At 44.4% G+C, this 14,614-nt stretch overlaps 3 protein-coding genes across 3 annotated transcripts; all 3 read left to right on the forward strand.

The window, feature by feature from the left end:
• Positions 1-3,738: 3,738 nt before the first annotated feature.
• LOC123447558 (heavy metal-associated isoprenylated plant protein 39-like) lies at positions 3,739-5,314 on the forward strand. Its single transcript, XM_045124164.1, has 3 exons — positions 3,739-3,890; positions 4,042-4,120; positions 4,579-5,314. Exons 1-3 carry the CDS (start codon positions 3,882-3,884, stop codon positions 4,794-4,796), a joined length of 306 nt encoding a protein of 101 aa, XP_044980099.1. The 5' UTR covers positions 3,739-3,881; the 3' UTR covers positions 4,797-5,314.
• Positions 5,315-9,486: 4,172 nt separating this feature from the next.
• LOC123450033 (beta-amylase) lies at positions 9,487-13,309 on the forward strand. The gene is made up of 7 exons (XM_045127430.1): positions 9,487-9,599; positions 9,812-10,210; positions 10,597-10,761; positions 11,709-11,972; positions 12,176-12,385; positions 12,564-12,803; positions 12,917-13,309. Exons 1-7 carry the CDS (start codon positions 9,549-9,551, stop codon positions 13,193-13,195), a joined length of 1,608 nt encoding a protein of 535 aa, XP_044983365.1. The 5' UTR covers positions 9,487-9,548; the 3' UTR covers positions 13,196-13,309.
• Positions 13,310-14,120: 811 nt separating this feature from the next.
• LOC123447559 (probable non-specific lipid-transfer protein) lies at positions 14,121-14,614 on the forward strand. The gene has a single exon (XM_045124166.1). It carries the CDS (start codon positions 14,190-14,192, stop codon positions 14,490-14,492), a length of 303 nt encoding a protein of 100 aa, XP_044980101.1. The 5' UTR covers positions 14,121-14,189; the 3' UTR covers positions 14,493-14,614.

Genomic DNA, 14,614 nt, shown 5'->3' on the forward strand with positions numbered 1-14,614 from the left:
TACGGGTACCTCCGAAAGTGTCTGTTGGGTTGGTACGAATAGAGATCGGGATTTGTCACTCCGTGTGATGGAGAGGTATCTGTGGGCCCACTCGGTAGAACATCATCATGAGCTCAATGTGACTAAGGAGTTAGTCACACGATGACGTGCTACAGAACGAGTAAAGACACTTACCGGTAACGAGATTGAACAAGGTATAGGTATACCGATGATCGAATCTCGGGCAACTTCTATATCGACACACAAAGGGAATCGTATACGGGATTAATTGAATCCTTGACATTGTGGTTCATCCGATGAGATCATCATGGAGCAAGTGGGAGCCACCATGGGTATCCAGACCCCGCTGATGGTTATTGGCCGGAGAGGTGTCTCGGTCATGTCTGCCTGTCTCCCGAACCCGTAGGGTCTACACACTTAAGGTTCGGTGACGCTAGGGTTATAGGGAATTGTTATACGAGGTTACCTAAAGTTGTTCGGAGTCCCGGATGAGATCCCGGACGTCACGAGGAGCTCCGGAATGGTCCGGAGGTAAAGATTGATATATAGGACGGATGGTTTCGGACACCGGAAGTGTTTCGGGCATCACCGGTAACGTACCGGGACCACCGGGACCACCGGAGGTGGCCCCGGGGGTCCACCGAAGGGGGGCAACGACCCCGGGAGGTAAGGTGGGCCAAGTGGGAAAGGGAACCAGCCCCTAGGTGGGCTGGTGTGCCTCCCCACTCGGCCCAATGCGTGGGGGAGAGAAAAGGGGGGGCAAACCCTAAGCCAGGTGGGCCTAAGGCCCACCAGGGGTTCGCCACACCCCTCCTCCCCCCCTTGGCCGCCGCACCAGCCCCATCTAGGGCTGCCCCCCCCCCAGGAGAGGGAAACCCTCAAGGGGGCGCAGCCCCTCCCTCCCCCTATATATAGTGGGCACTTTTGGCCATTGGAGATCAGACTTTTGCCTCTCTCTCGGCGCGGCCCTGCCCTTCTTCCTCCTCCTCTCTGCCGGTGCTTGGCGAAGCCATGCCGGGAGACCTCGTCTTTCCATCGACACCACGCCGTCGTGCTGCTGGAGTTCTTCCCCAACCTCTCCCTCCTCCTTGCTGGATCAAGGTGCGGGAGACGTCACCGGGCTGCACGTGTGTTGAACGCGGAGGTGCCGTAGTTCGGCACTAGATCGGAATCGCTGCGAGTACGACTCTATCAACCGCGTTCTAGCAACACTTCCGCTTAGCGATCTTCAAAGGTATGAAGATGCTCTTACCCCTCTCCCGTTGCTGGTCTCTCCATAGGAAGATCTGAATATGCGTAGGAAAATTTTGAATTTATGCTACGTTACCCAACACTCTCGACTTAAACTTGGGCTTGGACACGTTAAAGGTGTTGAACCATCAATATGCCACGTTACTATTTTTTTTTTTTTGGAAAAGGAGGAACTGAGCCCGGCCTCTGCATCAATCGATACATGCAGCAATGCCACGTTACTTTGGTGGTCACGTACCGTATACCTTGTGAGGAAGATAGGCAACACTTATCAAAGCTTACACACTTTATCAATAAGCGTCTTGGACGAGGGAGGCCTTCATATCGGGTGCTTCGACTTCATGACGAATATCGACTCCACTGGGTAACATGACGACGACCGTCCGACGTGATTTGTTTTTACAGCCAGATCGCTTTCGAGGCGAACTAGAAAACCTACTGTGGCTACCGATCTCATTACAAAAGGTCGAAGAGAGTTGCTTGGTTAATAATCGGAAAATCGGGCTAAAACCGTCATAATGCGCCCGTCAAAACAAGGCACACAGGGCGACTTGACAACCTACACAAGAACGCACACACGCCGTCAGGGGAAGAGCTCCGTCGAGGTTGCAATCCGGCGTCATCGTCATCACGCCTCCGCTAGGGCGACTCAGACTTCACCATCGGCGACCACCAATGTAGCCTCCACCGCAGACGAGCGTAGAGGCCTGCGTCGGACAACGCCAAACTTTCCACCACACGCGTCAGCGACCAGGCAGCTTCGACTCTGCCACGAGCATTATAGAATAAAAAGCGCTGGACCTGCGACGAGCCAGCGCCAGAACCGACCACCCGTCTCACGTCATCGTCGCCGCAAGGTTCCTCCTCAAACAGCTCCGAGTTCAGAAGACAAGAAAGGCACGGCGACCCCTCGAGCACGCCGGATGAGACCAACTATCAGAACACAACAACAAATCCTACTCCGTTTAAAGGGGTCATCGTTGCCACACAAGAAGCCGCGCAGATCATCCACATTGCCGGACGTGCCCCAACCGACCGTAATGTCGCGAGCGTCTAGACCGTGGAGAGTGCAAACGAGATCCAAAGCTCTTCAAGACGACGCCCCCAAGGAGGAAGCGACGATGCCAACGCCCTCGTCCGACCCAACCGGGCCTAAGGTTTTCATCCGAAGAACTGGATCCGAGGGTGTGTAGGGAGAGAACTCCTCAATGATGCCTCCAAGGAGGTGAGACGACATCCACAGACGCCGACATCATCGACCGACAAGCTTTCGTCCGGAGCACCTCCCAACACCATAACCCCACACACAACACCTCCGCTAGCGCGTACGCCTCCCACCAAGCCATCACGCAATGACCACGAAGGAGCCACCGTAAACCTCGACGCCGGCCCGAAGAACCAGCAAGCCGAAGCCCGACCTCAAACCTCGCTGGCTGCAAAGCCGGGCCATCATCCGGCGCCCACCACCACCGCACCGCGACACTGCATCTGACGAGCACAAACAGAGCTGGGAGGGAGGGCTGCCACTCCAGCCCGACCCGCCGAATCAATTCCACCGCTCCCGCATGACGAGGCCCACCACCGGAACCCCCAGCCGGCACAACCGTCGCGGGAGGACCGGATCTGGCCGGAGCCGCGCGGATCTGGTGTGTCGCTGCTGGAGCAGCCACCACACCAGCCGGTGCAGAAGTGGGGCTGCCACCCCGCCCTGGTCGCCGGAGAGGGGCCAACGGTCGAAGCCCTTGGAACACAAGTCAGCGCTGCAGCCGCCAGGTCGCACAGGAGATGGGCCGAGCCTCCCCCACCATGCGCGCCTCCTGTCGAGCGAGAGGAAAGCCCCGCCGCCGCCGTCCGCCACGCGGCATCCTCCAACGACGGCGAGGTAAGAGGGGAGGGCGAGGAGGGGTCCCGGCGGCGGCTTTCCGCCAGAGAGGCGACGCGGGGGAATATTGACTTTGCTGTGTACTTCCTACGTTCCTAAATATAAAGGCTACATACGAAGTAAAATAAATGAATCTATACTATAAATTATGTTTATATACAATCATATGTAGTCTTTTTAGTGAAACCTCTTAAAAGAACGGAGGGAGTAACATGCATGACGACGATCACTCTGTAAAACTGACATGTTTTGTCATGTCTATTAAATACTTCCTCTGTAAAGAAATATAAAAGCGTTTAGATACTATGTAAACGGATTTATCTTTCTTTATAGAGAGAGTACAAATCAACAGAGAATTGTGGGGCCTACGTTAGCCACCAGAAACAAAACAAAGCATATATATATATATATATATATATAACCATGCTCCTATATATACCGTATGTAATCCAGCTCGGATAGTTCCTCAACTGGTGGCCGTGTGGAAACTCCTTACCTAGGCGGGCGGCTTTAATTTGGGTTTTGTTGGCGTGTGCGGCAGATCGTTCGGTGTTTCACACGAAGTTGACACTTCACCCGATCACCATCAGGTCCCAACTATAAGAAGAGCCTGCCTCCCCCATGGCCAAGGAGAACATCGTCATCAGTCATCACACACACACAAACACACTCTCTCTTCACAAGTTCCCACTGTTTCTTGTCCCTCTTGAGTTGAGTCTCTCCCGGCCGGCATTTCCCCTCCTGCCAGATGGCCCAGGTACGCCAGTTTGAGAGTGTTTTTACCATCTATATTTCTCCAGTTTTTAGCACGTACGTGATCAGTCGATCGTGGCCTTGGTGAAATCCGAGAGTCTTGGGGAAACATTTAATTTCTTCACTCACTGCCTGCTTGATTGTGCTGCTTGCAGAAGGTGGTGCTGAGGATTCCCACCATGACCGACGACAAGAGCAAGCAGAAAGCCATGGAGGCCGTCGCCGACATCTACGGTACGTACCTAAGCGGACACCATGAATCCTTCTGTTGCAGCTAATTTCTTTGATTTCGCGTGGCGGTTTGAATCTCCCATGCTTCCCAGCTCCTGGCCATTCATCGTCAGTTCATCTTTTCATCGTGTAGTATTTCTAGAAAAATGGCCTTCAACACTTGTACCTATGTATGAATTTTGCAAGGATGCATGCATTATTTAGTAGGTGATATTCGATGTCGACGCCTCATCGAATGTGGCCAAGTAAGTCAATCTGTAGGGCCATATGCTACAGCCATGCATGTACGAGCGTACCAAAATGGTTTACTCTTATGTTTGATTGATCAAACTGGCAGCTGGTACGCAACTATCTAGTACAAATTACGTGTAAGTGGGTAGGCACGGCTCGATATGTACGTCTAATCAATCAATGAACATGATTTCTATTGCTTATTTTTTTTCACTCGTGGTTGGTTGCAGGTATCGACTCGATAGCAGCGGACCTCAAGGACAACAAGATGACCGTCATCGGCGCCATGGACACCGTGGCCATCGCCAAGAGGCTGAAGAAGCTCGGCAAGATCGACATCGTCTCGGTCGGCCCGGCCAAGGAGGAGAAGAAGCCGGCCCCGGCGGGGGAGAAGAAGGATGACAAAAAAGAGGAGAAGAAAGACGACAAGAAGGTCGACAAGAAGTGAAAGCAACCCATTGCAGTGCAGATGGAGGAAGAAGGAGAAACCCACGCAAACGGCAGCAACAACAACAAAAAGTCTTTGACATCTGAGGCTCAGATGAGTGCTAGATAGCTAATCTGCATTATCACTTTGCGTACTGTACTAATAATAGTGCACTATATATATACAGAAATCAAGTCAAACCAGTGTATGTAGCTTTGTGATTGATGATATCATGGAATGGAACCTAATCGATCGGCCGACTGCTATTCCTGGACTGCATGGTTGATCACCTACAAACTTAGCTTTGGAGCAGCGCTTACACGCATGCATGAATGCAGTTCGAGTTTTGGATGATCTTAATTTTTTTGGGCAGTATGAACCTGTGACAGAGACTGGTTATCTGCCACCTTCTGATGGGAAGAGGCCAAAAAAAACAGTGTCAGTGTGGCCTTTCCCCTAACTCCCAAGTAACCAAGTTCCTGCAAGCGGAAGTATATTATATTCCATAGAGGGGGAAAAGGAGAGGGCGAGAGGCTGGCTGTTCGTTCTGCTCTTAGTTTTGCCCGGCGAAAAATTGGCCGATTTTTATTTTATTTGTACGATCTGTGAATATGTTCATATATTATAATTTTAAACTAATTAAAAATATCCCATAGAACCACAATGAAATGACTTTTACATAAACTATGTTTTCAATATACTTGAAAACGCGCATGCATTTCAAAACACATGTTCATGCGTGTAAAATTAGATTATTACTATACAAGAAATAACATAATCAAATGCATAATTAAGACTATAAAAATTCAAACAGAAAATAAAGAAGGTAATATTAAAATAAAAGGTGAAGTGAAATTGAAAGAAGGAAAAACCATTTATTGGGCTGCCACAAGTGCCGAAAACTTCAGCAAAGTAATAGGACATAAATCAACTGAAATATATTTCAGTGGGACAGCCACTAACTGCCATTTTTTACTCATTAAACTATCATTATAAATAAATTGATAATAGAAAGTGTTTGTGCATTATGAAATAGTGTCATCCATTTAAAAGTAGGTGTTCATGGCTTCCAAAAAATATTCACAAACTTTAGAAAACTATTTGCATAACTCGGAGGATATGTTCATGTATTCCAAATTAAAATGTCCATACATATAAAAGTAAATCGTCATGACTTGAAAAACAAATCACGTACTTAAAGTAAATGTTCACATAGTACCAAAATGTTCAAGTACTCCCTCCGTCACACTTTAGAAGACATGCACGCATACCTAGATCATTAATTTGACTTATATAAAATATATTGTTTAACATAAAAATTATATCATTAGAAAATAGAACATCTAAAGTTTCTAATGATATATTTTTTGTCATATATGCCTCTCATTAAATTGGTCAAATTGACGACCTAGGTACATGTGCGAGACTTGTAAACTGAGACGGAGGGAATATTATTTGCTAAGAAAAGATGTAAATGAAAAGAAATTTTTAAATTTCAGAACTATAAATAGTAGAAAAAGAAAAAACTGACCATTGGCCGCGCTGGAGCCCTGCCCACGAGGAGCTTGATTTGCTCTTTACTCTTTGCCATGAGCATATAATAGGGTTCACATCTAAAAGCTATATTTCATGTACTGGAAAAATAGGAAGCACTTGCTTATGCGTGCGTGCACATTTAACACAACCGAGCACATCTTGTTTTTGTTTTTGTTGTTTCTATCCTTCTATTTTCCCTTTTTCATTTTTTGGGTTTATTTTAATATGTTTTCCTTATTTTTTGTTTCTTTCATTGTTAAAATTTTCTTATTTTCTTATTTCTATAATTAATTTATTGCAAATTTTTTGTATCCTTATTGCCTTTTTTCGTTTTGCAGGTTGACATTCTATTTTTAACTTCGGTTTTGCAAAATTGTTTTGCCAAAATACAGGAACAGTTCAATTTTTTCAATATGTGAATAACTACTAAAATATACAACTTTTTTTACTATGTACACTTATTTAAAATTAAATACATTTAAAAGAAAATGGCAATAATGTTTAAATTAGTTACATGTTTTTCAAATACCTTAGCACTTTATTGAAATAACATGAATATGAAAAAGAAGTGTGCGCTTTATAATATTACGCAACACTTATTTATTTACATACAAATTATCTAAAACAATATGTGAAACCGTTTTTACGTACATTAACACTTTTGAAAATATCTGAACACTGTTTCAGTGACATGATCATTTTTTAAAATGTGTAAACTCTTTTTAATTTATGAATCTTGTTTATAGAATACAGGTAAATTTCAATAATTTCTACAAGTATATAAACAATTTATTTGTTTACATGTGCATATATGTTTTTAAACAAATTATTTTATCTGCAATTAAAGTTATTGTATATAAATTAGCAAGATAAGTATATATTTCCAATTTTTATAAAAGGAGAAGCACTTGTTATTGGGACACACCAAGTAGGCCAACCCAATAGCCTTTGCATATGCGGTAGGATAGCCATTCAGAAATAAAGAAGTAACAAAACTATGCCATTTGGGCCTGACTGACATGCAGGCGCACTTTAGCGAAATGCCCTTAATGCTCGCTAAAATCAAGGAATAAACGAGCCCCGAGTTCATCTACTCCCCCGTTCCTAAATATTAGTCCTTTTAAAGATTACACCATGGAGTACATACGGAGTAAAATGAATGAACCTACACTCTAAAATATCTCTATATAATCCATATGTAGACCCGGGTGAAATATCTTAAAAGACTTATATTTAGGAATGGAGGAAGTAGTTATTTGTTATGATTGTAGTTCCTCCTATTCTATGCGCCTGTGGACAACTAGTCACTATAACACGTAATGGGCCGTCCTCATATGCTCGTTTCTATCCCTTAGAAAACATAATGTTATGTAGTTCACACAGAAGAAAAAATAGTTGAAAAATAACTTCTCCTAACACAGGAAGAAAAATGTTTATCAGCACACATTAATAAAGAATTAGTTAAGTAATATGGTCATTTTTTAATAAAATCACGAACTTTCAAAAGTGTTCAAAATTTCCAAAGAAAAATAAAAACCATAAAATGGAAATGTAGTGTAGAAATAAATAACGTGGAAGAAATACTACGAAACAGATGGAAAAAAATAGAGTAACTAATACCAGTAGAAATAGCTACAGTCAAAGATCACCCAAGCTCCCAAAGGTAGCCAGTACTATGATCCCCTCATCGTTGTGTTTCAGTGTTTTGTTGCAGCTAGCAAAGAATAAAATAATTCCCTTAGTTTTTGGTTTTGGACATGCCCCTAAGCCCGAAGAAAATATCTCGGGCCAGGCAGAATATGACCCTGGAGATGTATGTCGTTTTATGTGGCCCAAACAATGTACCAACGAATAAAAAAGTATGCAAAACTTTTATTTTAATACAATACATCCATAGATGTCATACGTCCATACAAACACTCATTTCTATAAATGCACGCACGCGTATCCTACCCGTATGAACGCCTTCAAGAGACTGAGTCAGCACATCATCTTGAGAACTTCTCCTCTTACTGAATGCCAATTGCTGAAAGGCATGGAATACATTAAGGAAAAATGCAAACACAAATGTCAAGTCTGAGACTTGAACTCTAGTGGACACGTTTGAACATTAATGTGCGTTTTTGGTGAAAGTGAAAAAATAGTTGACAACCTTGTGAAATGATTCAATTCAAACCAAATGCAAAAATAAGAAGTGAAAACCCCATAATCGTTGTTTGTAGAAAACAAATAACACTTAAACTAATGGGGTATTTTCTGAAAAACTATAATTGGTGAGGCACATTCTCATTTGATTGGTTAGTTTAACTTCCTTGTCACATTATTTTTTTCTAGAGTATCTCATTGCTCGGGTGGCATCCAAATTTTCCATACAAGAGCCCATGCAATGGTTCTAGATGATTGAAAAAATATATTTTTGTAGATGATTGTATTAGTGTCGCAAACATGCAACACAATTTTTGTGCGAAAAGGAGCAACGGTGTTTCGTCGGCAAAAAAACAAATTTAGGATGACATTTTGGGGTAACTTTTGGTGTTTAATTTGTTTTTTTGGCGCAAGCCAAAATGTTTAACCTTTTTGCCTCAAAATTTGCAGGTAGCATTTGGATGTGACTAAGTACACAAATAATTTTTGTCTTGAATTTTTTTCATTTTGATTTTTTTTGGTCCCTGGAAGCATATTCTCCCTTGAGCCAAATTAACATTCATGCATTAGTGTCCGTCCTAGACTCCTCTAGAAGGCAATGGTTTACACACCATTGTGGTTTGTACAAATTCCAACACTCTTCCTCAATCATAACTTTATGAAGTCGAGATTGATCTTAAAGTTCTGATGTTATCTGTTAAAGGAATAGCTTGGGAAACACATGTACAACTTAAGTCAGGATGTGTGCGTCTTCACTTCGTATAGGGTGCCGTTTGGTTGAGAGTTGAGACGTGTATTGGATCCCACGTTAGCTATAATATAGATAATGATCCCATCTCTCTCCCAATCAGACCTCAATCCTTGAAGTTTGGCTGTGTGTGGTAAAGAAAACCAAAATTAGTTCACAAAGCGCCCTTTCTGAGTGGACAAGCCTATTTCTGACATATCTGATTGGAAAGCTAGGTTCGCCGTTGGCCTCACATCTATGGATACATCTTTTTCATAGTATAAATAGACCCTTTTATTAAGCTCCCTGCCATATCCAACAAACCATTTGAAGTTGTAGAGCATCATCCATAGCCAGCATCCACAATGGAGGTGAACGTGAAAGGCAACTATGTCCAAGTCTACGTCATGCTCCCTGTAAGCTCCCATCCATTCAGACCAATCGCTGAGAACCACACACTAAAACTATTTCAAGGATCTAGTGCACACATATACATTATTGTTGTACATATAACATTGATACTTCTTGTAAAACTCTAATTCAAAGGGTGAAGAACAAGATCTGAGGCCTCAAATGAGTATTTTATTTGTACTAACCTTGACTACACTTCCATTGTTGAAATAAATAGCTGGACGCCGTGAGCGTGAACAACAGGTTCGAGAAGGGCGACGAGCTGAGGGCGCAATTGAGGAAGCTGGTAGAGGCCGGTGTGGATGGTGTCATGGTAGACGTCTGGTGGGGCTTGGTGGAGGGCAAGGGCCCCAAGGCGTATGACTGGTCCGCCTACAAGCAGTTGTTTGAGCTGGTGCAGAAGGCTGGGCTGAAGCTACAGGCCATCATGTCGTTCCACCAGTGTGGTGGCAACGTCGGCGACGCCGTCAACATCCCAATCCCACAGTGGGTGCGGGACGTCGGCACGTGTGATCCCGACATTTTCTACACCGACGGTCACGGGACTAGGAACATTGAGTACCTCACTCTTGGAGTTGATAACCAGCCTCTCTTCCATGGAAGATCTGCCGTCCAGGTTAATTTAAACCACCACTCTAGTTCTCTGATGCATATATAGATATACATATTTAGATAGAAGTTCAAGATGACACCAAATACAAGCAAGACGTTAAAAGGTGCCAAAAACTGACAAGCAAAGGAACAAAACCTAGCCAATGAAACAGTGTAGAGCCTATCCAAAAAAAAAAAAACCATCGAGAAGGTGCCTAGAGCGGATGGGTTTCTACAACCCTTTAGCTTTCATGCATCTTTCTGGGAAAGGGTGAAAAACACCGTCCTTTAAGTCGATTGATGCAGGCAGCCTTCTATTGTTTGTAAGCTATCAGGAAATACAAAATTAATAGATAGTTGTCATTTTAATAGTTGTAGCAAGCTTTGATTCTTCTTTTGTGGCTGTGACAGATGTATGCCGATTACATGACAAGCTTCAGGGAGAACATGAAAGAGTTCTTGGATGCTGGTGTTATCGTCGACATTGAAGTAGGACTTGGCCCAGCTGGAGAGATGAGGTACCCATCATATCCTCAGAGCCACGGATGGTCGTTCCCAGGCATCGGAGAATTCATCGTGAGTGTTTGTTTCCAAACTAATAATCTTTCCTCTTCTGTTCCGATCAAATATAATTTTAGATGTAACTCAACATGTGAATATGTGATGGCTAAGTCACGATCTACATTTAGAAAAGTTTTTTCAAGAAACAAACACCCAAATGAAAAGTGATTCTTAAAGGAAAAAAGTGCATGGATAAAATGGCAGTTTCAGATTAGGACAAGGCGTGGTAAACCTGACTTGATCATTTCTGTTACCCAATATAGCCCCGCCCAATTTTTGTATTTTCTTATTCCTCCCAAATAAGACATCATATAAACAGGAAAATGATATTTAAAATATGAGAAATATATAGGATTCATCTGTGCAACTTAAATACTTAAAATGATTTTTTTATTGGAAAAGACTAATTTTATATATTTATGGTACACCAAAAATCCAAAATGTTTTCGGCACATTGTAGTCTCTATGATTCATTGACCCCACACGTGCGGTTCCCTCACGTCTAAACGTGGACTGTAAATTTAAATTTTTAAATTGAGTGTCTTGGGTCTTGAATTTAAGACCTTTTGACTCGGATACCATGTAAAACTGCACGCACCAGACAGTTCACCCATAAGCTCTTGCTTATGGATACTTCAACAATAAGAATAGTGAGGTAGCACAAACCTTGATGCAAGGCTAGATGACACTGATGTGTGTGTGTGTTGGGGGGGGGGGGGGGGGGGGGGGGATGCACCTGAATCCGATTTCAGGAAGTTTGGCACTACTTTTGCCTTCCGGGAGACCATGTATGCTATTGTTTGAGCAAAGTATCATAGCAAATACAAGACCATCTTAAAATACATGACATGAAATAGTTAAAACAAATGCACGATAATATATACCATTACCATTACAGAAAAAATGGCTCTACTCGTACTTAACTGTTTGAACTAATAGTACAAATAAAAATAAAATTGCAGTGCTATGATAAATACCTACAAGCAGACTTCAAAGCAGCAGCAGCGGCGGTTGGCCATCCTGAGTGGGAATTTCCTAACGATGTCGGGCAGTACAATGACACTCCCGAGAGAACTCAATTCTTCAGAGACAACGGGACATACCTAAGTGAGAAGGGGAGGTTTTTCCTTGCATGGTACTCCAACAATCTGATCAAGCACGGTGACAGGATCTTGGATGAAGCAAACAAGGTCTTCTTGGGATACAAGGTGCAACTGGCAATCAAGGTATAAACACTTCCATGCATCCTAAAGATCTCGGCTTATTACTACAGTAGTAGATAGGATTTGAGAAACCATGGTTCAGTTGAGAAGTTGTGTATGATAAACAACAACAAAAATACACAAACTATCCAGGCTAAGGGAACTCGCATTGCTTAATAGCTAGAATGTAAATGAGACATGGCCGGCCAAATAATGTTTGGTTGCAGATCTCTGGCATTCACTGGTGGTACAAGGTTCCAAGCCATGCAGCCGAGCTCACAGCTGGGTACTACAACTTACATGATAGAGACGGCTACAGAACCATAGCACGCATGCTCAAAAGGCACCGTGCTAGCATTAACTTCACTTGCGCGGAGATGAGGGATTCGGAGCAAAGCTCGCAGGCGATGAGCGCACCAGAAGAACTAGTCCAACAGGTAGGTAATAACTTATGCGTTCAGATATATTACGCTTATATATCTACGTATATACTATGATGGAAACACCTTTTTTTTTTAGAAAAGGAGGCTTAGCTCCGGCCTCTGCATCGAAAGATGCATACGGGCCATGATGATGAAAACACCTAAATCACTTGTCGTCAAAATAATTTCTCAGGTGTTGAGTGCTGGATGGAGAGAGGGCCTAAATGTGGCATGCGAAAACGCGCTTCCACGATATGATCCAACTGCTTACAACACCATACTCAGGAATGCGAGGCCTCATGGAATCAACCAGAGCGGCCCTCCTGAGCACAAGCTGTTTGGATTCACCTACCTTCGGCTGTCGAATCAGCTGGTGGAGGGACAAAACTATGCCAATTTCAAGACCTTTGTCGACAGAATGCATGCCAACCTGGTTAGTGCCACAACCACTTACTAACGCATGTCAAAAATTAAACATATACAAGAACCATTTGTTGATTTGCAGGTGCCTATTATATACTAATAATTTAATTTTATTGTTTTCAGCCTCGTGACCCATATGTTGATCCAATGGCGCCTTTGCCAAGATCAGGGCCAGAAATATCGATTGAGATGATCCTACAAGCAGCACAGCCAAAACTGCAGCCATTCCCCTTCCAGGAGCACACCGACCTGCCAGTAGGCCCTACTGGTGGCATGGGTGGGCAGGCTGAAGGCCCCACCTGTGGCATGGGTGGGCAAGTTAAAGGCCCTACTGGTGGCATGGGTGGGCAGGCTGAAGACCCTACTAGTGGCATGGGTGGGGAGCTCCCTGCCACCATGTAATGGAACCTTTATGATTTACTACCCTTTATGTTGTGTGTGAGTGTGACAGAGAAACCTTTCTCTGCCTTATTAATAATAAATAAAGCACATCACTTGTGTGTGTTCTGAAAAAAAGATCTCGATGTGTAGTCTACGAGAAGGGTTAACCGTCTCTTCGTGAGAATAACCGTGGCCTAAAAATAAGCCGATGAGGATAAATAAAATGTGGTGGTACAGTACTTCAAGAGGTTTACTCATCAAGAGGATGCTTTTCCGATGAGCTCTAGTAGTACATCGGACCTCACATACCTCCATTGTGGTGAAATATTTTGTGCTCATTTAGTGATGGGTAAATTTTGTTTATGTCACTCTAGGTTTTGACATTTCAGTTTTGCCACTCTTAGGTTTTGACAAATAATTTCCATTCCGCGGCAAAAGCAAAACAATTTTATTTTACTTTTACCACTCTTAGCTTTCACAATGTATCACAAATGCCACTCTAGAAATTCTGTTTATGCCACAGAATGTGAAAAAAAACACTCACTTATTTGAAGCCAAGGTGTTCATGGCATGGAAATGTGACATAAAGTAACGTTCGTGTATAAGAAAAAATTGTACTCCTCGTAACAAGAGACGGAAACATCATGAGACAATCGCGTTTGGAAGGCTTTGCATCACCTTTGGATGATGCGCATGAATGGAGTCGTCTGCTTGCTAGCCTTCGCCTACCGCCCACTGAGTCCGGGCGGCAACTACCATCGGCGAACCACCCAGATGACCTCTACCGATCGACCGGACATGAATGCGCTACCTTCGTCGGCGACGATGGCCGCGTACGCTGGCGACGTGCCCCCGCATGCATGGCGGCACATGGCGAGCTAGGAACCTAGGACCGTGCGTGGCCGCCGGCTATAAATATCCCATGGTCGTGAGACCACTAGAAGGAAGCAGCACCTGGCACTGCGAGAGCGAGCGTGCAGTGAGTAGATAGACTAGACCAACGACGACGGCAGGCATGGCGATGGCGATGGCGATGGCGATGAGGAAGGAGGCAGCGGTGGCCGTGATGATGGTGATGGTGGTGACGCTGGCGGCGGGTGCGGACGCGGGAGCGGCGTGCGAGCCGGCGCAGCTGGCGGTGTGCGCGTCGGCGATCCTGGGCGGGACGAAGCCGAGCGGCGAGTGCTGCGGGAACCTGCGGGCACAGCAGGGGTGCTTGTGCCAGTACGTCAAGGACCCCAACTACGGGCACTACGTGAGCAGCCCACACGCGCGCGACACCCTCAACTTGTGCGGCATACCCGTACCGCACTGCTAGCCGCCTAGCCGATCGAGGGCTCCAGGCACGCATGCATGTTCCTGTTATGTGGATGTTGGAATAAAATGCTGGTGATCTATGGCGGCTAGCTTGCTTCCTGGCTAGCAGCTGCTGTAATGAAA

This window comes from Hordeum vulgare, chromosome 4H, assembly GCF_904849725.1.
Source record: "Hordeum vulgare subsp. vulgare chromosome 4H, MorexV3_pseudomolecules_assembly, whole genome shotgun sequence".
Lineage (NCBI taxonomy): Eukaryota > Viridiplantae > Streptophyta > Magnoliopsida > Poales > Poaceae > Hordeum > Hordeum vulgare.

What these genes read in the sequence shown, in the direction of transcription:
- LOC123447558 (XM_045124164.1), top strand. An exon ending in GGCCGTCGCCGACATCTACG is followed by an intron (nt 4,121 to 4,578) that starts GTACGTACCTAA and finishes GGTTGGTTGCAG; the next exon opens with GTATCGACTCGATAGCAGCG.
- LOC123450033 (XM_045127430.1), top strand. Translation starts at nt 9,549, where the DNA reads ATGGAGGTGAACGTGAAAGGCAACTATGTCCAAGTCTACGTCATGCTC. An exon ending in ATGGAAGATCTGCCGTCCAG is followed by an intron (nt 10,211 to 10,596) that starts GTTAATTTAAAC and finishes TGGCTGTGACAG; the next exon opens with ATGTATGCCGATTACATGAC. An exon ending in ACAGAATGCATGCCAACCTG is followed by an intron (nt 12,804 to 12,916) that starts GTTAGTGCCACA and finishes TATTGTTTTCAG; the next exon opens with CCTCGTGACCCATATGTTGA.
- LOC123447559 (XM_045124166.1), top strand. Translation starts at nt 14,190, where the DNA reads ATGGCGATGGCGATGGCGATGGCGATGAGGAAGGAGGCAGCGGTGGCC.